The sequence below is a fragment of the Scyliorhinus canicula genome, chromosome 19, assembly GCF_902713615.1.
Source record: "Scyliorhinus canicula chromosome 19, sScyCan1.1, whole genome shotgun sequence".
Taxonomy (NCBI): Eukaryota; Metazoa; Chordata; class Chondrichthyes; order Carcharhiniformes; family Scyliorhinidae; genus Scyliorhinus; species Scyliorhinus canicula.
In genome coordinates, this window is record NC_052164.1 from 43,063,843 (window position 1) to 43,090,184 (window position 26,342).

The 26,342-nt window shown below is 46.3% G+C and overlaps 1 protein-coding gene across 2 annotated transcripts in view; it reads left to right on the top strand.

Moving 5' to 3' along the window:
* myo1d (myosin 1D) overlaps positions 1-26,342 on the top strand; it is a 711,487-nt gene that overhangs the window by 527,522 nt on the left and 157,623 nt on the right. For both annotated transcript variants that reach the window (XM_038778976.1, XM_038778977.1), the window contains exon 21: positions 9,285-9,439. In XM_038778976.1, coding sequence (XP_038634904.1) covers positions 9,285-9,439 — 155 coding nt within the window. The remainder of the gene's footprint in view (positions 1-9,284; positions 9,440-26,342) is intronic.

Sequence of the window (26,342 nt, forward strand, 5' to 3'; positions counted from 1 at the left end):
CTTGGACATTTCATGCCCCCCCCCCTCTACGCGATGCTGCGCCCTATCTAGACAGAGGTCTCATGGGCGCAAATTGATGCAAGTATTTACAAGCGGAGACAGGGCGTTATGGATGCTGAGGGGGCAGCACGGTGGCACAGTGGGTTAGCCCTGCTGCCTCATGGCACTGAGGTCCCAGGTTCGATCCCAGCTCTGGATCACTATCCTGGTGGAGTTTGCACATTCTCCCCGTGTTTGTGTGGGTTTCGCACCAACAACCCAAAGATGCGCAGACTAGGTGGATTGGCCACACTAAATTGCCCGTTAATTGGGGGGAAAAAATTAATTGGGTACTCTAAATTTATTTTTAAAAATGGATGCTGAGGGGGTGCATGAGACTAAAAAAACTTTGAAGACACCTTGAATATCGGCAAGCTTGCTGATGGGAGGTGGCAGTCCAGACTGGGGGCAGTAGCGGGGAATGACTTGATGTCAAGTCCATGGGCTTAGGGTGTGTCCATGGGTTCGGAGTGGCCTTGCTTCGACTGCCATTGCTGCAGTATGTGAATTTAAATGCACCACTTTGGTGCAACTTGCAGGCCCCTGGCTGTCCACACTGCAGACTGCTCACTGTGTCCTGTGAATGTTCAGAGATCCTCTTGTCATCTGGGAGCCCACCCAGGCCACCCCTCTGAACAGCCTCATACCCCAGCGGTATCAAGGTGATGGGCAAGCGTAATCAATGGCCCACCAGGTGTTGGCACTGCCCCACAGCAGAGGAAGCAAGGGATTAGCAGACTCACCCCAACCAAAAGACACCTGCACTGTGACCTTTGGAGCTCTCCCTGGTTCTCTGTTCACCTCAAGGCACAGGCCTCAGCCATAACCTCCACCACTCCAGATTACCAGTTGTCGTCTCTTGGTGACGCTGGCAGCATTGACTGCCTCTGCCACCACCTCACAGGTGTTGTTCTCGAGAGCAGGCTTGAGTCTGTGATAAAGCCTGGGGACGGGACTGGGCCTCCTCACTGGCATGGAGCAGTGGGTCCACTGAGTTCAGGTGTTCGAAGAGGACAGGTCTTCTCTGAGCCATCTTCGTGGCTGCAGTGAGTGAGTGGTATGTGTCATGCTAATTCTGGCCCCAGTGGTTACAATGCCTGTTGTTAGGAACGTTATTAAGGGGTACCTGTAGAGTACTGGATCTTTTGGGGGGTTATTAGTGTTGGTAGTTGGTAAGATGATTACTGTGGGTTTATAAAATGTTAACTGGATTCATAGAATAAAAATTGGTTTTGTTTAAAAATACTTTTAGTTCTCTGTAAAGTGGACCCTTATGCTCCCCATAACCAAAATCTATTAAAAGTTGTGGGTTAGGTGATATACTTTGGTGTTCTCTCAACCCTGGCCCATAATAAATGTAAAATCGTAAGGAAAAAGGCAATGGTCAAACAAGTAGATTAATTTTGTTACCTCGGGAAGTATGTTAACAGCAGGTGGAAAGTGGGACCAAGGAATAAGATGAAGGATTTGAATACCCATAGATCACTTATAAAAATTGTGAAAGATTATGATCAGTACAAAATTAGTCAAGAAGACAAGGTTGACAGTCCTATACAAAATATACATATATAAAAGTTTGGGCCGAAGGGGCTGTTCTGTGCTGTATTTTTCTATATTCTATGTTATATATCAATTGTGACATAATGAAGGCAAGTGTTGGACAATCAGCGAAATAATGTACAGAAGAATTAGGGCTGCAGAGTTGTGGTTTTTGAGACGAATGATGAGGATGTCTTGTTCAAGTCACACTGACAATGAACAGGTGTGAGTAAAATCTGAGATGAAAAAACTCTGCTGACCAAGACCAGGAGGAGAGATTTGGAGTTTCTTGAGCATATAATTCATGATTTAGAAAGGCAGATGATGTGAAAGATCGATGGTGGAAGAGGTCACAGTAGATGAAGAACAGTCTTTACAAAAGCCTCAGAAACTGGATGAGTGCACCACCAGTGAAGGTGCATGGTGGCCAGTGCCCGATCAGGACATGGTACCGAAGAGAGAGAGAGACGGATTAAAGTCTATTCAGCTGGCATCAAACTTTCTGGTTTTTGTTATCTTAATATTCACTGTAAAAGCATTAGCAATTCTTTCTACACTAGCAATAGTGTGATGACACTAACACTATGCTGCTTTCAACAGTCACAAGGTATGCTGTGATAAGTAACATCATAGTTCTGATATCATTAACTAGCCCTGAAAAAAATCATAAATAACAAAACCAAAAACAGCAGCAAGTTCAAATAAATAAGCCACAGAGAATTTTTAAAAATCCATGTTAAAATTCCCTGTTAATTTCCAACCACAAAACCATGTTAGCACAGTATGCAACTTCTAACTTCCTCCTCCTTGGTATGCAACCCCTCCATTCCATTATTAATTTAATTCATTGTCATGGAGATATGATGTGCTAATGCGGCAACCTCTGGGACATGGGTGTGTACCTGTGATTTCCCCTAGTCATGCGCTGAGTCACCAAGCTATTGCCAGGTATCCTTTGCACCTCCTGGTGATTAGTTTTGGAGCAGCTAATGTTGGTAGACAGCAACACTATTACCTCTGTTAATTTTCGTAATTCAGCTCCATTACTCTTCCAGTCTTTTATTGCCCTATTGACGTGTATAAAGGTCACACTTTCTTTGAAAACAAGATACAAGTTTATATCGAATGCGCAGATTTTGTGCAGCTTTTTTTATTTCCCCAGGAGGAGCGCACACAGTAACCTATATTTGCATTACTGCAATAATTCCCCAGCCATCATGTCCCCAGCATCTGCTGTGCCGTTCAAATTGCCAGACGGAATATTATGATTCCTGGTTAAGTTTTGGAGATTTTTAAAAGGGAAATGACTGTAACATTCTGTGATTCTGTTGGTGACATGGGGGGCGGGGGTGTGTGTAAATGTTTTTATTGAGGCATTTATACATATTATATACATCAAACACAATCAAAAACAAAAAGAGAACAAACATTCAATCACATAACAAATAAATAACCAACACCCACGCGCCCCACCCTCCCTGCCTTTACCCTCCACCCACCCTGCCTCCTTTTTTAACCCCCTACCCTGGCTGACTTCTTAACTATCCTTGAAGAAGTCGATCAACGGTTTCCATCTTCGGGCAAACCCCTCCACAGTCCCTCTCAAGGCAAATTTGATTTTTTTCCAACCTAAGGAATTCTACGAGGTCGCTCACCCACACCCCTGGTTTTGGCGGCCCCATGGTCCTCTATTCCAACAGAATCCGTCTTCGGGCTACCAGAGAGGCACAGGCCAAAGTATTGGCCCCTCTCACGCCCTGGACTCCCGCATCTTCCGACTCTCCACAAATTGCCACTTCTAAACTCGGGACCACCTGCACCCACAGCACCTCAGACATCAGGCCAGCGAACCCCTGCCAAAATTCCTCCAACTTCAGACAGGCCCAAAACATGAGGAAATGATACCACCCTGGCCTCCCCGCCCCGTACACCATCTACACCTATCCTCCACGCCCTCAAAAAACCTGCTCATTCTGGCCACTGTCATATGCACCCATCTGACTACTTTACATTGAATGAGGCTCAGCCTAGCGCACGAGGAGGATGCATTCACCCTCCTCCCATAACCCAACACCCCCAGCACTTCCTCCTATTTCCACTCATCCTCTCCTATTGGAGCACTCTCCCAGTCCATTAATTCTTTGTAAATCTCCGACACCCTGCCCTCACCAACAACTGTTTCTGACACCACCTTGTCCTGCAACCCCGTGCGCGGCAGGTCAGGAAAGGACGGCACCTGTTTTCTCACATAGTTCTGCATCTGTAAGCACCAGAACCGATTCCCGCTGGGCAGCTCATGCTCCTCTACCAGTCCCTCCAAGCTCGGGTAGCTGCCCCTCATGAATATGTCTCCAAACCATTCAATCCCCATGCACGGCCACGCCCGGAACCAATGCCCCCCCCCCCCCCGCCGATTACCGCAAATCGGAGTCCAAGCCGAGGAACCTTCTAGCCCCAGGTGCTGCCGCCACTGTCCCCATACCCTCAGGGCTGCCATCACTACCAGACTTGTGGAGCACCTGGCCGGCACAAACAGCAGAGGCACCATCACTATTGTCCCTAAACTAGTGACCTTATGATTGGCTGCCCCCATCCGCTCCCACACTGACCCATCCCCCACTACCCACTTCTTGACCATGACTATGTTTGCTGCCCAGCTCATGAATTTGGCATGGTCAGCAACCCCCCCCCCCCCCCCCACACCTATGTTCCAACTCCAGCAGAACCTTCTTCACCCTTGGGGTTTACCTACTCACACAAACCCCAAGATCAAAGCATTAATCTTCCAAGAGAAGGCCGTTGGAATAAAAATCGGAATGTTCTGGAACACTAATAAAAACCTCGGGAGTACCATCATCGTCAAGGACTGCATCAGCCCCGCCAACGACAACGGGAGCATGTTCTACCTCTTAATTTCCTCCTTCATCTGCTCCACCAACCAGATTCAATTTATGTAGCTGCTCCCATCCCCGGGCAACCTGGATACCCAGATACCTGAAACTCGGCCTCACTACCTTAACTGGCAGCTTGCCCAACCTCCTCTCCTGCCCCCTGGCCTGGATCAGAAAGACCTCACTCTTTCCCATGTTTAACTTATACCCAGAGAACGGGCCGAATTCCACAAAAATGTCCATGATCCCTCCAATACTTTCCAATGGGTCCGATATGGAAAGCAACAGATTGTACGCATATAGCGAGACCCTGTGCTCCACCCCCCTGTCCCCGCACTATCCCTTTCCAACCCCTTGACGCTTAAGTGCTATTGCCAGTGCCTCTATCGCCAAGGCAAAGAGCAATGACGAGAGTGGGCATCCCTGCCTCATCCCACGGTGGAGCCTAAAATACCCCAAACTCATCTGGTTCATCCTTACACTCACTTTTGGCGCCCGATACAACAAACCCAATCCACAAACCCCTGCCCGAATCCGAACCACCAAAGTACGTCCCACAAATATTCCCATTCTACCCGATCAAGGGCTTTCTCTGCATCCATAGCGATCACCACCTCCACATTCTGTCCTTCCCATCATTATAACGTTCAACAGACACCTAACATTAGCTGACAGATGCCTTCTCTTTACTAACCCCGTCTGTTCTTCTCCTATAACACCCAACACACAGTCCTCAATCTGCGAGGTCAGGATCTTTGCCAAAGGCTTGGCATCTGTGACAATATGTATATTGTATGGTAAATGAAGGGTTAACAATTTTATGTGAATCCTTCCAACCACTAGATGGTGTTCAAGAGGACACACGTGAATCACGCGATACCTTGATTCAGGGCGTAGGTGATTAGGCGGGATAGAGAGTAGTTGTGTTTCCAGAACCTCTGTAGATCGAATAATAGCCGTGGTATATTTTGTAATATTTCAATCTTAGTAAGTTCGAATCTCGTTTAGTTGTAGTGTTAGCACACTGGGCTAATCGCTGGCTTTTAAAGCAGACCAAGGCAGGCCAGCAGCACGGTTCAATTCCAGCCTCCCCGAACAGGCGCCGGAATGTGGCGACTAGGGGCTTTTCACAGTAACTTCATTTGAAGCCCACTCATGACAATAAGCGATTTTCATTTCATTTTCATAATAAATAAGCTTTGTTTGAAACATAGCTTGATGTTCTTTGTAAGTCACTGCACTTCAAAGCCATCATCATCTGCAAAGCAAAGAACATCACAGTATCTACATTCAGCAGTGATATCGGGCAGTAGGACCCACAATGCACCGTGTACTTATCCTTCTTCAAAATTAAAGATAGTGAGGGCAGCACAGTGACGCAGTGGTTAGCACTGCTGCCTCACAGCACCGAGGTCCCAGGTTCGATCCCAGCTCTGGGTCACTGTCCACGCAGGATTTTCCCCCACAATCCAAAGATGTGTAGGGTAGGTGGATTGACCACGCTAAAATTGCTCTCAATTGGGAAAAATGAATTGTGTACTCTAAATTTAAATACAAAATTAAAAGATATTGAGGCCTGCGATAATGTGGGGAGGAACTCCACCTCCTCCCTCGCATCATTAAGTGTCCTTACCAACAGGGGCCCCAGGTCTCCCAAAAGCATTTAATAAAATTCTACCGGGAAGCCATCTGGCTTTGGTTCATAAAACCTTCTGTAAAACTCAAATACCCATTCACCCCCACCGGGTCCAGTACCACTCTACCCATTCTGTCCTTCACCCTTCCAATCTTCCTTGCCGCCTCCTGCTTCCTGTGTTTGTGGCCAGCATCCTATGAGCCTTCTCCCCGTACTCATACACTGTCCCTCTCGCCCTCTGAAAATGCCCTACTGCCTTCCCCGTAGATACCAGACCAAACTTCATCTGAAGCTTCTGCCTCTCCTTCAACAATCCTGCCTCTCATGTGGCGCAGGGGTTAGCAGTGGGACTGCAGCGCTGAGGACCTGGGTTCGAATCCCGGCCCTGGGTCACTGTCCGTGTGGAGTTTGCACATTCTCCCCATGTCTGCATGGGTTTCACCCCCACAACCCAAAGATGCGCAGGTTAGGTGGGTTGGTCACGCTAAATTGCCCCTTAATTGGAAAAAAATAATAATTGGGTGCTCTAAATTTATTTAAAAAAACAATCCTGCCTCTGGGGCCTCCGACTACTTCCGTTCATCCGCAGAATGTTGTCCACCAACCTTGCCAGCTCTGTGCGCTCCTCCTTCCTCCTCTGTGCCCGGACTGATATGAACTCCCCCCTAACCACTGCCTTGAGCGCCTCCCACAGCATGTCGACCGAGACCTCACCTGTATCATTTAGTTCCACATACCCCCAGATGGTGGCCCTCACCCGCTCATACACATCCTGATCCGCAACAGCCCTATGTCCAGCCTCCACTGTGGGCGCTGGGCCCCCCCAATCCACTTCCAAGTCCACCCCATGCGGTGTGTGGTCTGAAACCACGATCAGCGAGTACCCCGAGTCGACCACCTCCGCCAGCAACATTTTGCCCACCACAAAAAAAACAATCCGGGAGTACCATGTGCACATAGGAGAAGTGCGAAAACTCCTTCGCCCTCGGCCTCCCAAACCTCCACGGGTTCAATCCCCCCTCCCCCCATTTGCTCTATGAACCCTTCTGCTCCATTGCCACCGCCGGCACCCTCTCTTGACATCGGGTTCGACCGGTCCAACCCTGGATCAATGACCATGTTAAAGTTCCCCCCCATAATCAATCGGGGCGAGACCAGGTCCGAAATCCTCCCCAGCACTTGTCTCATAAACTCCACATTGTCCCAATTTGGGGCATAAACAATTTACCAGGACCACTGACATCCTCTCTAGCTTCCCACTCACCATCACGAACCTTCCCCCCCAAATCTGCTACTATATTCCTCACCTCAAATGCCACCCGTTTATTTAAAGCACCATCGCTGCCCATGTCTTCATGTCTACTCCCGAATGGAAGACTTGCCCTACCCACTCTTTCCTTAGCCTTGTCTGGTCCCCGATCTTCAAGTGTGTTTCACGTAAAAAGGCTACGACTGCCTTCGTGCTCTTCAGGTGCGTGAAAACACGTGACTGTGACCCTCCAGGCCCACCCTCGGTTGTCCACCGTCACCACTCCCTCCCATGCTTCACCACAGCGACAACACCTTTGTCAGCAGCCCACCCTCGCCCCACCCCTTCCCCTGAGCAAAACAGCAACCCCATCACCCCCTGCTTCACTAACCACCTGATCACCCCCCCCCCCCCCCCCCCCCCCCCCCCCCCACTACGCTCCTGTTAACTAGCCCATCCAGCTAGCCTGGCATCCAGCTAGACTGCCATCCAGCTAGCCCGCCATCCAGCTAGCCCAAGGCACCTGAGCCTCCTACTTGCCCACTGATTTCATCCGCCCCCATCCCCCCCCCCCCAGCTCCCTCACCTCAAACAAGAATGAAACAAGAAAAAAGGTGCACTCGCCCTCAACGCAACAAAACATCTCGTAGGAGATATGTTCTCCAACAAATGAGACAAAATACACAAGAAAAAATGGGCAGTAAAAGCACCCATCTCCTCACACTTCCTCCACTGTTCAATGGCCTCCTCCTGCCAGTCCATTGTCCCTTATAAAATCCATTCCCTTCTCTGGTGTTCCAAAATAATGTTCTCGGTTATTAAACGTCACCTAAAGGCAAGCTGGGTACAACATCACAAACTTCACCCCCTTTTTAACAAGGGCTACCTTCACCGATTAAACCCAGCTCTCCTTTTCACCAGGTCTGCGCCCAGGTCTTGGTATACCCGAAGCTCACTCCCCTTCCAGGTGCATTGCCTCTTCTGCCTCGCCAATCTCAATATCTTCACCTTGTCCAGCAACTGGTGAAGACACACCACCATCGGCAGTTCATTCGCCAGCGGCTTCCTCATCAGTGCCCTGTGCGCTCGGTCAACCTCCAGAGGCCGTTCAAAGGCCCCTCCCCGATTAATTTCTCCAGCATCTTGGCTACGTATGTGCCAGAGTCCGCTCCCTCAATGCCTTCGGGCATCCTTCCGATTTTTAAATTCTGTCTCTGGGAGCAATTTCCCAGGTCCTCCAACTTCTCCTTTAACCGCTTCTACGTCTCTCGCATCGCACTTATTTCAGCCACCAATGATGCGGGCTGATCCTCGTGCTCCCCCACCGCCTCCTCCACTTTCAGAATAGCCTGGCCTTGGGACTCCAGTCTCTGCTTCACGTTGTCAACTTCTGCTTTTAAATCGTTCCGCCACCGTGGCTCGGTCCTCCTGGACCTCACTCCTCTGCCGGCTAAACTTCTCATTTTAAAAAGTCCACCAGTTGCTCCGTCGACCACTGGGTAGGCAAGGCAGACCCTTTACCCTCCGCCATCATGACCTCTGGTGCATGAAGATTCTCCCTTCTTCTCAACACACTTCTGGTCATTACATCGCCATATACAAGTTTCCCCCATCAGCCCCACCAGTGGAGTCAAACATTTCTCCAGGCAGCCCTGCACATTTTTCTGAACAAAACATCCACCCAACAAATGGGGAAAAGGTCCGAAGAAACAGCCTCAAGCGGGAGCTGCCAAATGTTCGACCGCTCGCACCATGGCCGCCACCGGAAGTATGGATTGGTGTTTTAAACAGCTAGCACAGACACTATAGGTTAGATCCCTTTGTGCAGTAAAATCATATCATTAATTGTCAATTTCTGAAATAGCACTAAGCATTTGTCCCCAAACACAACTATTGCTGACAGTATTGTATCTTTTCTCCCCTCCTGCAGGTTACTGGAGTGAGCGTATCAACAGGAAAAGATCAACTTGTGGTGTTCCATACCAAGGACAATAAAGACCTCATTGTGTGCCTTGATAAAATGCAGCCGGCTAATGAGAACCGCATCGGCGAGCTCGTGGGTGTTGTGGCCAATCACTTCAGAAGGTTAGCAGAGTTGTGGTATCTCTGTGCGTTAAAGTGGGAAATTGTACACTGGCACTGAGTGATGATTACCATAGGCACAATTAATGGACCCATTCTCTCCTTCCAAACTTTGCATGGTCCAACATAATTATCGAAGCTTAGAATTTTTCTGCACCTATGGCACGCAGCAATTTACCAAAATTCTAGCTGTCTGGGATACAGTGCATTAATGCACTAGTGTGTTGCGCTGTTTTAACCCCATTTTTAAAAATGCATGCTGTTTCAATAAGGTCAATTTCCTGTCAGTTTTAAATTATTAATTCTAAACTGACCCATAAAATATAAAAACAAAACAAGTTTTGGGGTTTGGAGATTTCTCACAATACACGGTTTTACATAGAATAGTTACATAGAACAGTACAGCACAGAACAGGCCCTTCGGCCCTCGATGTTGTGCCGAGCAATGATCACCCTACTTAAACCCACGTAACCCGTATACCCGTAACCCAACAATCCCCCCATTAACCTTACACTACGGGCAATTTAGCATGGCCAATCCACCTAACCCGCACATCTTTGGACTGTGGGAGGAAACCGGAGCACCCGGAGGAAACCCACGCACACACGGGGAGGACGTGCAGACTCCACACAGACAGCGACCCAGCCGGGAATCGAACCTGGGACCCTGCAGCTGTGAAGCATTGATGCTAACCACCATGCTACCGTGAGGCCCCAAAAGAATTTTCTTATTCTTTTGGGACTTGAAGTTGGTATGGATAGCAAATTGAAACATATGTATGCCAAGAAAACATACACTTGAGGTTCTGTGCATGCATGCAAAGCAAACTTAATGCACAAGCCTTCTTTCTTCCTTCAGAGTTATGATTTGGTTAATGAGTACATCACTATATACAAGTTCCCCTAGGTATTGCGCCTGCCGCAGTTTCTGCTTGTAATAGATCACCATGGCCTCAAATCTTCAGTTCTCACAGAGGAGTCTACGATTTTATGACTCCAGTCCAAAAACAAAATCCTCTTCATATTATAGGGAATCAGCTCTTCCACATACCATTGACATCGAATTCTAACTACTGTTTTTATTCAGCAAATCACTATGAAGTTAGCTATTCAATGCAGTGAAGATTGTCTTTACTTTTATCAGGTTGTGTTCATATTAAATAACAGTGATTGTTAACAAATATTTGCAGATCAAGATTTAGATATTGGTAGCACTCCCAAGTACATTAAAGAGGTGGCACGGTGGCACAATGGTTAGCATTGCTGTCTATGGCGCTGAGGACCCAGATTTGATCCCGGCTCCGGGTCATTGTCTGTGTGGCGATGGCACATTCTCCCCGTGTCTGCGTGGGTCTCGCTCCCACAGCCCAAATGATGCGCAGGGTATGTGGATTGGTCATGCTGAACTGTCCCTTAATTTGAAATAAAATAATTGGGTACTCTAAATTTATTTTTAAAAAGAGGATGGAACCCGATTCATTTCATTGCATGCAATGGTGAGTCAGTTAGACCAAAAAAGGTGGACTGCTTAAATCCCTGATGTCATCTACTTGCTGTTACATAATGCAGCAGCAACAACGTACATTTATATAGCACCTTTAGTTTAGTGAAACATCTTGACACACTTCCCAGGAGCATTTTCAAAGAAGATTTGACACCAAGTCACATACAAGATATTAGGGCAGAATCATAACATCCTCTTCTCCCCCCCCCCCCCCCCCCCCCCCCCACACACACACACACACACACCAACACCCACTGCAAGTAGCTCTAGCCAGCATAGGTTAAAACAAGGTTTTTCAGGGCAGCTAGGTGCACTTTACACTGTTGTAATTCCAGCGGACCATGACTTTTATGCCACTCGGTGGAAGTTATGGCCCAATGTAAAAATAGCAGTTGCATGTTCTTTTTGATTGACATCTCTTGTTCTAAGTTATTGTTTGTTTTTTCAATGCCAGTGTGTTTATTTATACACAATTAAAAGGTCTGAAGTGGATAAAAGGTTATTGAAATTCAAACTATCAATGGCTGTGAGTGATTGACAGCTTTCTGAGAAGTTGAGAGGGGCAATATATTTCAAAGGAAATGTTGGATGACTTCTCTTTCTCATTGCCGACTCGAGACTAGGATTCCTGTGGTTTACAAATCCTCTGAGGTGCCGTGAACTATGTCAGAATGGGCCTGACTCTTTCAAAACATCTGGGATGCAGGGGTGGCTTGAAATGCCCACCCCGACAATGGAGACAGTAATGTGCAGGCTGACTACCCGGCACCCTTATCTCGGTCAACTCAGCTGGATTCCACGTAAATCCTGGTCACAATCTCCGATCCTGACATGGCTGAACCTTTTAAGATAAAATTACAAGACCTGTTGTGCTAACCATGGGCTGATCCTGTTGACTCAGTTCAAACTCTGTAAGCATAATGATTTGGAAGAATTATGTAATTATATTTTTAAAAAAGCCTCTTATTGGGTGGACCCCCATGGCAGCACAACACTTCCTCCATCTGTTCACTGCTGACTAGAAGAAAGCAGACAACCCCATGTACCAATTGGGTGTAATATGTGGTTAGTTGTAGTGTGTTTTGATATGTTTGTATTACATAATAATGAGTACAAATCCATCCTTAGACCCAATTGTACTATGCCTCAATCAGAGAAAGCTGTGGACACCTAGGCAGTCATGCCAGCTATACATCATTTACTTCGAGAAAAGCCTATTCAGTCATCACAAAGACTTAAAGTGCTGGCTTATCTATTGCAAAAGAAATCCTTTAACTAATGCCTTTGTTTGAACCACCTGCATCTGCTAATCCAATAATGGATTTGCTTCATTGCTAGCCTAATGCTGTATTTACTTTCACACAATATCGCAACGTCAGCCCTGACAGCAACAGCCCCGTCATCCAATTGAAAGGCATGATTGCCTTGGATCAGCATCTACGTAGACCCCACCCCTAACTTAAAGTGCAGCTGATATTGCCTCCAGATCTTCAACGTGGCCACCACCACTGGATTCCATGAATATTTCCCTTGGGGAAACTGAAGCGGCGCTGTTACCAGCGCCTGGAACTTTGACCCCTTACAAGATCCTGCCTCCATCTTCACCCACAAAGCCTCCGGCTGCCTGCCCCAATCCTGCACCTTCTCATCATTCAACACCCAACAATAATACAACAGGTTTGGAAGGGCCAGATCCCCTCCCTTTCTGAAACACCATCTTCTTAATCCCTGCTACCTCACCTGCCCACACAAATTACCAAATCAGCCATTCCACCGCCGTAAAAATGTTTTTGACCAAAAACACCCTTAGGCATTGAAATAAAAATAAAAACCACAGCAAAATATTCATCGTTTATAATCGCCTGCACTTGACCTGACAACAATAGGAGAAGGCTGTCTCATCTCAGTAAATCCGCCTTGACCCTGCCCACCAAATTCATCAAATTCAACTTCCAGGGCCGGGCCCTATCCTGATCCACTTGTACTCCCAAATAACTAAAATGGGTAATTGCCGCCCGAATCTGCAACCCTCTAAAACCCCTGTCCCTGGAGAAGACAACAAAAAACACACACTTTTTTTCAGATTCAATTTATAACCTGAAAAGGTCCCAAATCTAAGCAGTCCCATAATATCCCCCACCGAAGAATCCGTGTTGATGTATAACAACAGACCATCAGCATACAGAGACACCCTATGTTCCACTCCCCCTCCCCCTCACTATCCCCTTCCATTCCTCAGACTTATGGCCAAGGGCTCTGATGGAACCATCAATTCACCAGACACGTGTTTTCCGATATGAATACAGGCTTTAATCTACTTACTACAGAGCCAGCCTGTTACCCGTTGATGAACTCTCGGTGAACTGCAGGCTGACTCTGGACAAGGGTATTTATACAGCAGCACAAGGGGGAGGAGTCATGGGCGGAGCCAAGGGTGGAGCCCTGTACAAGCTCCTGAGCATTCCCAGAGCTACTCCCCCTAGTGGTCGGATAACGCTACTGCGCTTACAAAGATACAGTGTGAATTACCATGTTACATTCACCACAGGCTCTATCGCCAGTGGAAACAGGTGGGGACATGGGGCACCCATCTCTCGTTCCCATATGTAACTGAAAGTACCCCGACTTCTGGCCTTCGATTCTCTATGTAACAATTTAACACACACCACAAACTTAGGCCCAATCCGAAACCTCTCCAACACCGCATAACTTCACATGATCAAACGCCTTCTCCACATCGAACACCGCCATCACCTCCGACTCCCTTCCTTCTGTCGGAGAGAACACCATATTCAACAGATGCCGCACTTTCGAAGAGAACTGCTTGTGCTTTCCGAACCATATCTGATCCTCCCCAATCACCTTGGGAGGCACTCTTCCAACCTAAGTGCCAACACCGTGGCCAGAATCTTGTCATCCACATTTAGCAGGGATATTGGACTACTCACACTCCACCGGGTCCTTATCCTTCTTTAACAGCAACAAAATGGATGCCTGTCCCATCATCTCTGGCAGTGTCCCCTTAAACACCGCATCCTCAAACAACTCCAACAGCGGCGCCAACGTATCCATATATCTTTTAGAAAACTCCACCGGGAACCCATCTGGCCCCAGTGTCTTGCCAGTCTGCATCTTCTCTATCACCGCCCGAACCTCTTCCATCCCCACTGGCTCTTCCAACCCTACTCTCTTCTCTCCTATGAGGACACTCCAGCCCACCCCAAAATATCCCTCCTCTCCGACTCATCCTCGGGGGGCTTCGACCTATAAAACATTTTATAAAACTCCTCAAATACCGTGTTCACCTGCTCCGGTGCCCCCACCAACTCCCCTGTCCTATTCTGGACCCAAACAATCTCTTTTGTAACCACCTGCCAGCAGAGCTGGCCTTCTCCCATACTCATATACAACCTCCTTCACCTGCCTTAACTGCCGAACCGCCTTGCCTGGGGACAGAAGGTGAAACCTTGCCTGTAGTTCCTTTCTCCGTTCCAGAAGATCCAGGGTAGGATCCTCTGCAAACTTGTCATCTACTTCCAAGATTTCCTCTACCTACCACTACCACCCCTCTCTTGCCTCCCTGTCCACCTGAGCCTTAAACAAGACAATTTCACCCTTTACCACCGCCTTCTGTGTCTCCCAAATTACTGATGGCGAAACCTCCCCATTCATTTGAACCCCACATAATCTTCATACACCTTTCCCACCTTTGCACAAAGATTTGGGTCCACCAGCAGCCCCACATCCAACCTCCACGCGAAGCCTCTGTGCCGATCTCTTCTGCAGTACCACATCCACAAAATGCTGAGCATGGTCCGAGATGGCAATCGCTGAACATTCCGCCTTCTTCACCACTGACAACAACGCCTTCCCCATGGTAAAAAAAAGTTGATCCTGGAATACACATTATGCTCCAGCGAAAAGATTGAATATTCCCTATTCCCCGTGGATGCAGAAACCTCCAAGGATCCGCCCCGACTCCATCTTCTTCATATTCTATGCATGTTTATATGTATGTATGTGTTCCTATAAATTTTCAGCCTTTCTTTTAGTTTTCATAGAAGGTGGTCATTTGTCCATCACACTGTGACTGAGCAATCTAATTATTCTCATTCCTTTGCCCTTTTCCCATAATCATGCAAACTGTTCAAGTATATATAAAATCACCTTTTAAAAGTTGCTATAGATCTTGCATCTTCTACCCCATCAGGCAGTGCATTCTAGATTATAACCATTAAAGAAAAATTCTCCTCCTCTCCCCTTGATTTATTTTTTCAATTATCCGAAATTGTGTCCTCTGGTTACCAGCACCTCTACCACTTTATTTGCCCTACCAGTAGCTGTCAGCATCTCTGTTAAATCTTTATTTAACCTCCCCTGTCCTAAGGAAACCAACCAGGCTTCTCTAGTCTCTGCATATAACTTCGATTGCTCAACCCTGTACCATTCTAGTCATTCTGTACTGCCACGTCTCTGAAGGTCTTGATGTCTTTTCCAGAGTATGGTGCCCAGAGCTCGATTAAATACTCCAATTGGTACCTAAACAATGGTTTATAAAGGTTTAACTTAACTTAATACTCTGTTGCTAAAGCCAAGACCTCACATGATTTTTTCAAAAAGTAGTTTTAGTTTGTCCTTTCAAATATTTGTGTATGTACACCCCCAAGTGTCTTTGTTGTTACATAGCCTTTAAAGTTGTATAATTTAGTTGTATAGTTAACGTTGCCTCTACTCATTCTTAACAAAATACAGCACTTCATATTTCCCTGCATCAAATGTTACCTGTCATGTGTCTGCTTGTCTCACCAGTCGATGTGCTCCTGAAATCTATTGGTACCCCTCCCTATTTGCTATATTTCTGTCATTTGCAAATTTTGAAATTATGCTCTGTAGATGCAAATTCAGATTATTAATTTACATTTTAAAAATCCAGGCACCTGAAAGCCACTGCTGTATTTTTGAAAGTCACCACAGTCTCTGAGGACCATAGTTTGCTCTCCCCTTTTGAAAGAGAGCTTACTGGTGGTGATTTAATCTGAGGGTCACCGCACCTCAAGACGAGGGGCAAGGTTGAGAAGTTGGGGCCTTCATGGATAACCACCGTATACTCTTCCCCGCCCCACTCGCCACCATGTCAAAAGCAGCCTTTCACCACTATTCTCTGCTTTGTGACTCTTGGCCAATTTCAAGTGATATTGTCAATGTCCACTTGATCCCATGAGTTTTAAATTTCCTTAAACGTACATAAGGTGGCACTTAACACCATTTCAGCCACACCAGCTTCAACATTCCTCTCCAATGCTTCATCAAAGAACTCAATCACACAAATGTTAACCTTTAACACAAGGAGGTTGGACTTCAAGAAATAATGGTTCAGTTGCTGATCCAATTTTGTGTACATTGTTCAGTTGGGACACGCATACTCAAGAGAACGTGTATTAGACTGGGCACAGCACAGATTCGATAGCGTTTAACGGGTTAAATAATGGTGACAGATAGCATCAACTTGACTTCAGTTTAAACAGTTGTGGAATGTTCTAAACCAAGTACTTCCAAGTATTTAAGGGTTGTAGGATAACTAAAGAAAAACCATTCCCTCTGGTGTGGGAATCCAAGAGGGCTTAATCTTCAAATTTGAGTACAATCATTGAGGAGTGAAATCAAAATGCATTTTCACAATGCTTAATGGAAACCTGGAATACTCTGTCCCGCGTGCCTGCTGATGTTGGACACATTGAAATGTTCAATATTTGTTGGTAAGGGGAATTAAGCAAATTAGTGTAAATTATCAATCATACTGATTAATCAAGCTTAATGGGGTACTCCGATATTCCTATGAACTAAAAACTGGAACATGTAATTGTGACCCAAAATGACTTTGCCTACATTTGTATTCTTGATTTATTCCTTGGATGAAGGCCTTTTCTGATGAAGAAATGTTGAATAGGTTGGGCGTATACCCATTGGAGTTTAGAATGATGAGAGGTGAACTTACTGAAACATGCAGGCCGGGATTCTCCGAAATCCCAGCCAAGTGTTGACGCCAGCATAAACACCGGAGTGGTGTACGCCGGCGTCCACGGGTCTCCTAGCCCAGCAATTCACCGTATTTTAGGGGGCTAGCACGGCACCGGAGTGCTGACCGCTGTTCCGGTGCTGAAAGGCGGCTCTGCACGGCCGGCATGGTTCCCCGCATGGGAGCCACGGCCGGCGCATGTCTGTGCATGCGCACGACGGCCGTCTTGGTGCAGGTGCATGCGTGTGGTTACTGCCTCTGCGGCAGGCCTGCACTAAGGAGGTAGGCCCCCTCCAGATTGAGGCCGCCCGGCGATCGGAAGCCCCCAATCGCGGGCCTGGATCCCGTGAAGGCCTCCCTCGGAGTCAGATTCTCCCCCCCCCCCCCCCCCCCCCCCCCCTCGCCACCAGGACGTCCACAGCGGCCGCGGGTCCGAGCTCCTGCTGGGTGGTACCAGGTTTGAACCATGCCAGCGGGAGTTTGACCCATTGCCTGTGGAGAATTGCCGCGGGGGCCTATTTCAGCGGCCCCCAACCGAAGCAGCGCGGCGGGAATTTCCCATGCTCCCGCAAATTCTCCGACCCGTCACGAGCTCGGAGAATCCCGGTATTAAGGTCTTGATGGAACTGGATCGACTGGATGCCAGGAGTATGTTTCCTCCTGACCAGGAAACTAGAACTCGGGCACATCATTTAAGAATAAGAGATCTCCCTTTTAAGACCAAGGTGAGGAGAAATGTTTTCTCTCAGTGGGTTATTAGAGTGCGGAATTTTCTTTCCCAAAAGGTAGTGGAGGCTGGGTCTTGAAATTTATGCAGAGCTGCTTTAGGTAAATTTCTGTTATAGAAGGAAGTCAAAGAGTTATGAAACATGAAAATGGAACTGAGACCACAACAAGATCATCCATGATCTTATTGAATGATGGAGCAAGCTCAAAGGACCAAATGGCCTACTCCTGCCCTTGTGTACTATATTCCTTGACTGTGGAGATTCCTCCGCCTAATTCCTCCATTTGGTGCCAAGGACAAGATGGACAACTTTGCAAGTGAGAGACTATGGGTGAAAATCTAAGTGCAAAGTATTGAACTAAAGTACCAAGGAGCGTTTTGCCTTTCGCATCTCAAATCTTTGAAAGCAGTGCTTTATACCTAAACACAATGTAGTCTTTAGTACTTTGTTTTCCCTATGTAGCTAAGTAAGCTTAATTTTGTTTCTTTAACTGTAGTTTCTAAAAATGCAAACACTGCACAAAAGCAGTTTCTATTTGAAGCACATGAAGTTTCTGTCTGAAGCACTGTGCCCTTGGAGTACAGTATATAATTGTGATAATTCCAGTAATAGCACTGCTTTGAGTTTCAGTCTTTCACATGGCCGATGATTTAATCTTCCTGAGTCAGTGAAAACTCACCAGATTATCACAGTTCTGTTAGTCTAAAATTTAAAATGTCATTTCAAGACTAAAAGGATGTACTTTCCCTGCACCACCGGATTTTATGAATCACCCAGAGTTACCAGTGTCAAATTACCACAGTAAGAAGTCTTACAACACCAAGTTAAAGTCCAACATGTTTGTTTCAACACTAGCTCTCAGGTGACCTGAGGAAGGAGCAGTGCTCTGAAAGCTAGTGTTTGAAACAAACATGTTGGACTTTAACCTGGTGTTGTAAGACTTCTTACTGTGCTCACCCCAGTCCAACACCGGCATCTCCACATCAAAATTACCACAGGACAGAAAGATGTTAGAGAGTGCTACGTAGGTCTGTTGAAGATCTGTATTCTGCATTATAAATAATTGGCACATGACATGAGCTTCATCAGGGGGAAATGGTGGTTACAGCTGTAGTGACTATATCCAACCAGTGTCCGCTCGCAGACAAAGGCAAAAAGCGACATCATGTTTTTCCTGTGGTGTGTATTATCATTACAATGACACTAGTGACTCACCTGTGTTTTCTGCCGCACCTTTTAGGTCTTTCAGGAATACCACTGAAATGTACTCAATGGTCTGAGTTCAGTGTGACTCAGTGGTTTATTTTTCCTGAGTATTTTCTCATCATTTACACTTTCCACCTTCACCATTGGCAAAGTCTGCGCGTATTTTTAATGTTTTTAGAACAAATTATTCGAGCTGTATGTTTTGGTGATTGACTCTAAAGTTAAGATTATTCACCTCGCGATCCTTAGAGGGGGTGGTCTTTTAAGTGCTGAATGGATTGAACTCAATCCAGCTAGATAGGTTATTTGAATTGAATGTGACTGGCCACGGGTGCCAATAAAACTGATAAGCCAAGAGTAAGGTTAGATTCCAGGAAGTATTTCTTCATAGCAAACACACTTGTCCCTCTGAAACAGCCGCAGTGATGTATTGAATATCCCATCGCACATTGCTTTGAAAATATTTCCATTTCTGAGATAATTAGTTGAGATTACATAGTTTCGAAGAAGAATCATATGGACTCAAAACGTTAAATCTGTTTCTCACTCCACAGATGCTGTCAGACCTTTTGGGCGCGTTTCTCCGCCCCCCACGACGGGTCGGAGAATAGCGGGAGGGCCTTCCCGACATTTTTCCCCGACCTCCCGCTATTCTCCCCCCCCCCCCCCCCCCCCACGGCCGCCCCACGACACGAATCGCTGCTCGCCGTTTTTTTTACGGCGAGCAGCGATTCTTCCCTATCCGATGGGCCGATTTCCCAGGCCTTTACGGCCGTTTTCACGAATTTAAACACATCTGCTATCACAGTTCGTGAAAATGGCCGCAAAGTGCCGTTCTGCACAACCATGCCACCGATTGGCACGGCCGCACCACGGCCGTGCCAAGGGTGGCATGGACCCACGATCGGTGCCCACCGATCGCGGGAAGCGAGTCCGGTTCCCGCGCACTCTTTGTCCCTCCGCCGCCCCGCAGGATCAGTCCGCGGGGCGGCTGAGGGGCATGACGGACCGCGCATGCGCGGGTTTGACGCATATGCGCGGTTGACATCATCGTGCGCGTCAGCCGCCGTGAGTCTTGGTGGTCGGGTTTAGCGAACATTCGCTAAGCCCGCGCTGCCGTTCTTTCCGAGGCCGCGATGCTAGCCCCGACCGGGGGGGTGAATCGGGTCCCGGGAGGGGGCGCGGAGGCTGCCGTGAAACATGGCCGGTTTCACGGCAGTCTTTACGACTCTCCGCATTTGAGAAGAATCGCGCCCATTTTTTCCAGCATATTCTGTTTTTATTTTAGATCCCCAGCATTTTTCTTTTATTTAAGGAAATAAAGTAATTGGATAAGATTTGAGAGAGGAGGAGATTGGAAAAATGAAAGTGAGAAGATCAAAAAACAAAAACGTCCCGTAACTCAGAAGTCCCTTTAGAGTTTTCATTAGAAACAAAGGGTCATGATGGGAAAATCACAGAAAAAGAGGATGTACCAATTTCTCAATGTATTCATAGATGTGTCTTCGGAGCCGTGACAGCCCCGACAGGTAGCCAATAAGGTTCATCAGCAATCAATTGGCATCATAGAATTCCTACAGTGAAGGAGGCATTCGGCCCTTTGAGTCTGCACTGACCCTCTGAAAGAATACTTCACCGAAGCTCACTCCCCCGACCTATCCCATTAACCTCTCAATCTAATTTACACCTATTTTTCAACACTAAGATGCAATTGAGCATGGCAATCCACCTTACCTGCACATTTTTGGACTGTATGAAGAAACTGGAACATTGGAGGAAATACACACAGACACTGGGAGAATGTGCAAACTCCACACTGACAGTAGCCCAAGGCCGAAATTGAACCCGGGTCCCTGGCACTGTAAGGGAGCAATGCTAACCACTATGCCACCCCATCAATTGTCCATTGCAAACAATATTTTACTGGCATTGCACAAGTAACAGAAGGTGCATGCAGATTGGAAGGTCAAATTAGCATGACAAATCTATTAAATGTTCCCTTAAGGTGCAAATAGGAATAGGTGGCAAGCCTGAATTCCTCCTCTGACAGAGGCTTGCAATTTCCTTCTAATCTCCTGGAGACTGCCAAAATAGAGGAATTGGCAGCCAAAATAACGGGTTTTGAGGAACTGGCAGCCATTGACTCCCAACAGTTTCACTCCTCCATTTTGTCTAGACCTCTCGCATTGCACAGCAGCAGCACCCTCAGTGCATGCACAATACCAGATCTTGCAGTCTCATGCACAGATTCTGCATTCAGTCTCCACAATCTGCTCATGACTCCTAATATCTCGGCACTTCTCATGAAGTTACCCCCAGTGGCTCCTGGGGAAAATGGTCCCAACTGTTGAAAAATTTCAAAGCCCTACTTTCAGTCCTGTGCAAACACATGAAAACACACAAGTATCTGACAGTAGTTTATTTTTCAATTTGGAGCAGCAGCTCACCCTTGATCATTTGTAACCTAAGCGCACAGAATTCCAGCCCATCATTTCCTGGCATGTTGCTTCAGCCCTGCGATTTTTCAATATTAAAACAGCCCAAATGAAAGGGCATGACCCATTGCGCAGCAGAGCAGCCAGACTGGATAAAGTAGGAAAGGTGGTGGCATAAATTTTAAATTAATTGGGAGAAATTGTGTAGGTTGCGGGAAGAAGAATAGTTGAAAGTTACAGAGGGGATTTTTAAAAAAAACTACACAGCTTTGACAACCTGAGAAAGAAGGAATGGACGTGATGATGGTTTGAATCTTAATTTTCTTGCATTGGGAGAGCAGGTTGTCAATTTTCTCTCAATTCAATTTTGACAGTATTCCATTCTATCTTTTATTCTTTACAACCCATTTTGTTTAATAAGAACACTAGGGACATCAATAAGCATTCAGTCCCTCGAGCATGCTCTGCCACTCATTGATGGTTCATCTACTTCTCAACTTCTTTTGTCTGCCTTTCTCTATTTCCCCTGACATCCTTCCCTGACAAAAATATGTTGATCAGCCGTGTTTTTGGAATCTGCCTTCCGAGTTTAAACCTCTAAACTTTGGCGTCATTGTCGTGAATCTCTGCTGCACCCCCTTTCATTTTTGTGTTTCTGTCCTGTGTGCTGATGATGACTATTGGTGTACTCAATGTTCTTCATTACAGTATGACAATCACACTGGAAGCTTCATACTCATTTTGCAATTAATTTGTCCAAATCTGTCGCTGATTAACCTAAAGTTCTACACCCAGAGAGTCGTGCAGCTGAGTACCAACCAATTCTGCGGCTTAAAAGGTGTCAAAAATTTTGGGTTAAAAGCTGACAGAAATTTGGGGTTAAAATGAGTTACACAGGTAAATACAATGCACTAATGTTGTCTCAATTTATTCCGTCCAACCATCGGCTAAGGAAATCTCAGTCCACAAAAATGACCATGCTCACTGCCCTCAAACATGAGGATCCTCCAATTGTGCTTGACCAGGGATCTCTCAACACTGTAACCTCTTTTCAGTCATAGCAGCAAAAGAAATGCATTCTCCAGGTGTTTAATTACAATTCCTGGACCATTTAAAAAAAATACTCTCACTGACACGTTAGTGTAAAAAATTGAAATGCGAGGGCAGCACGGTGGCACAGTGGTTAGCATTGCTGCCTACGGCACTGAGGACCTGGGTTCGAATCCCGACCCTGGGTCACTGTCCGTGTGGAGGTTGCACGTTCTCCCCGTGTCTGCGTGGGTTTCACCCCCTCAACCAAAAGATGTGCAGGCTAGGTGGATTGGCCACTCTAAATTGCCCCTTAATTGGAAAAAATAATTGGGTACTCTAAATTTTTTTTAAAATTGAAATGCTTCCTTAATTGCAGGTACCAAAAATGCTACGCTGATGTGCATGAATGATGATGAAATGAGTTGAAACATAAATTTTCAAACCTAAAGTAGGTCTAACACTTTCCTGAGGATTGTTTATGCTGATTTGTGGCCATTCTAAGATATGTGTTCTTCAGGGATTGAGAGGCTATTTGGGCATAAATTAGCGTTGGCAAATTGGGCACAATATTTTCAAACCCCTGTGTCAAGCACAAGGAGGATCGGTTTTAGGTGCAACTGCTATGAATCGTATCCAGTATTCAAAGAGTTAACTCCATTACAAAATCCACTTTACCTGCAGCATGGAAGTGCAGTGGCAGACTTGCTCCCTATGGCTGCTCGCCACAAAGACCTCCTGATTTATTAGAATGTAGTTTTGATCTCAATTTCCCATCATAAAACAATTTTATTTTACCTCAAACAACATGCAGAGAGCAGTTCTGCAGATAGATCAAGCGTATCTTTTTGAATAGGGGTCTCGCCCAACTACAAGATATAAAGCCAACACCTCTTTTAAAATCTGTAAAGTCCACTCAGTATTTTGAATTACATTATGGACCTGGAAGTGTGTATCTAGCCACTCACTCTTATCAAGTAACTCATTTATTTGTAGGTTGATAAAGTCTGATCTGTTTGACCTTTTCTGCCGGGTAAGGCAGATGGCTCGTCTTAACCCAGACAGTAAGGAATAAGATAACCACTGAAGGGCTGATCGTAATGAAGATTAGTCACACAGCGAATGAAATGGTTCAGGCACACTGGTTAAAATCTCATCCCTATGTCAGCTGAACAAAGAAACTGTATTAACCTCCCTCTTAGCTGAGGCACTCCAGTCTTCCTTTTGAAGCTGTGTTGTTTTAAACAAGGAAATCAATAGTTTGCCACAGTCTGCCTGAAATGCCACAGCAGCAAATGTTGTAGCTGTGCTTTCGCAGTCTATATTTATTGAAAGACTCCAACCCAAGTGAAATGGGGCAGGGCGAATTGTGTTGGCATCATTGCCTTTGCAGCTTTTGAATAGTGGATTACCACAGTCTTTGGTCAGTTTACCTTTTAATTCTAAACATAAAAAAACTTTATAGTAACCGAAGAAGATGTATTTTTCCCAGCCTCCTGTTAAGAACTATCCACTTTGCCCCATTCCCTTGTCTGCAAACCTTTTTAAGTGTTTATTTTTCAATTATTCAGCCCACTTCACTTGTATGTTATGCATTCTGCCCCAACACCTCACGCCAACAACTTTACCAAACCTGTTGGCAGCTTCAACCCATCTGCACTTTCCAGCATTTCCTTTGGACCAGTGTTTGTGCTCCTCACATGTGCAAGTTAAATATGGAGGTGAGACAGGCACGGGCATCTTGAATTTTAAATGTTAATGAAGGCCAATCTCAGGGCATTTGATTCAGGCATGTGCTGCCATATCAAATATGGGCCTTAAGACCAACCCAAAGCCTTGTGCTAGCAAATATCTACTTCAAACTTTTTTCTCTCAAACACTACACTTGTTTTTTGTGATTATATCAAACACCATCACTGGAAGGGCTGCAGTGGATTAAGGAGAAGATCGTTCACCACCTTTTCACAGAAGCTAGCAGTGGCCAGCATTGCCCACGTCCGAAGAATAACATTTTTAAAGTTATCAACTCACTGACCAGTAGAAATATGATTTCCTGATTTCCTTTCTCAAAGCTTTCCATAATTTTGCACACCACGATGAGGTCCCTTCTTAACCTAATTTTCTGTAATGAAAATTGTCCATTTGTGTGACAAGTTTGTATATTTTACATTCATGAAACATGCTAGCAGTAATTCACCCACTACAAACAGGTTAGTCACTTGCTATGCATTTGTATGATTGAAACTACTAAAAGGAAAATTCTGACTCCCATCCATTTAATTTGTTTGGCACTGCAACACCAAATGTAGTGAAAACAGCAATTTAAACAGAATAATAGCTCCAGAGCGACTGTATGGGAGGTACTTTACTCGATTAGTTTTATTGCAGATATTGACAATTCAAAGTGGTTTAGACATTGCCACCAACACAATCTCAGCATTATTTAACTGCCTGTAATTGTATTTATTTACATTGTTGCAAGACCACCTTGCGAGGATATTGCTTTGTCTGATGAAGCTTTTTTTTAAAGTTTCAGAAGTCATAAACCTGTAGACGCTCCTGTAACATTTAAAAAGACGCTGATGTTAGGATGCATTATCGGTCTGTCGGGTCTGCACTCCGGTTCCTGAAGTATTCCCCTACCTCATCTGTGGAGGTCTTCTCTTGTTCATTATCAAGATAACCTTTGATTGACGTGTTCCCATTTGCTGAAAGTCAGCTCAAGCCCTTGGTTTCACACTGATAATGGAGTTTCCTTTGTCTCCTCCATCTGGTCGCCTCCTTATCAGGCAGATCATTTGCAGCATGTCTGCCATGACTTTTCCCCAACATGAGTTGCTTCTTCTCCTCCCCTCCCTTCTCCTTTCTCCAGGGATTTGTTTGATGGCATCCCAGTTCAATTTTCCACCACTGCTATTCTACAAACACTTCTTGTGTAATCTGAGAAGATAAATATGCTGCTGCTTACCACAATGTTTCCCAATGTATCTAACATTCTCTCAATAACAACAGCTTGCACTTCTATAGTGCTTTTAACAGAGTAAAGTATCCCAAGGTGCTACACAGTGTATTATCAAGCAAAATTTGACATTGAGTCACAAAAACATATTACAACAGGTAACCAAAATCATGGTCAAAGAGGTAGATTTTAAGGAACATCTTAAAGGAGGAGAGAGAGGGACAGAGATTTAGGGAGTGAATTCCAGACCTGAGGCCAACAAAACTGAAAACGTGACCTACAATTATCAGGTGAAGACATTTGGGGTGCCCAAGAGGTGAGAATTTGAAGAACACAGAATTCTGGAGGGTTGAGAGGTTGCAGCTTTTTTCGATAGTGAGGCCAGGGGCAGATTTGGATGCAAGCATGAGAATTTTAAATCAAACAAATGAGAGAAGGGTTTACTTGTATGCACCCCAAAACTATGGGCGCAATTCTCCGACCCCCACGCCGGGTGGGAGAATCGCAGGAGGGCCGGGCGAGTCACCCCACGCTGCCCTGACACCCCCCGTGATTCTCCCACCGCTTTTGCGACAGGCCGCTCGGAGAATCGCCGCTTGCCGTTTCTAACGGCGATCGACGATTCTCCGGCCCAGATGGGGCGAGCGGCCTGCCGAACCCGACCGGTTCACGCCGGCACCAACCACACCTGGTCGCTGCCGGCGTGAACATCGCGCGACAGCTGCATGTGGGGCCTATGGGGGCGGAGGGAGGAACGAGCACCACGGGCGTGCTCAGGAGGTGTCTGGCCCGCGATCGGTGCCCACCGATCATCGGGCCAGCGTCTCTAAAAGACGCACTCTTTTCCCTCCACCGCCCCGCAAGATCAAGCCGCCATGTCTTGCGGGGCAGCGGAGGGGAAGACGGCAACCGTGCACGCACGGCTGACGTCACTTAGGCGCCGCCGGCCGCGCCATTCCCGGCGCGCCGCTTGGACGCAAGCGCCAAGGCCCAGCGCGCGAAATTCACGCGCCGCCGCTCCTAGCCCCC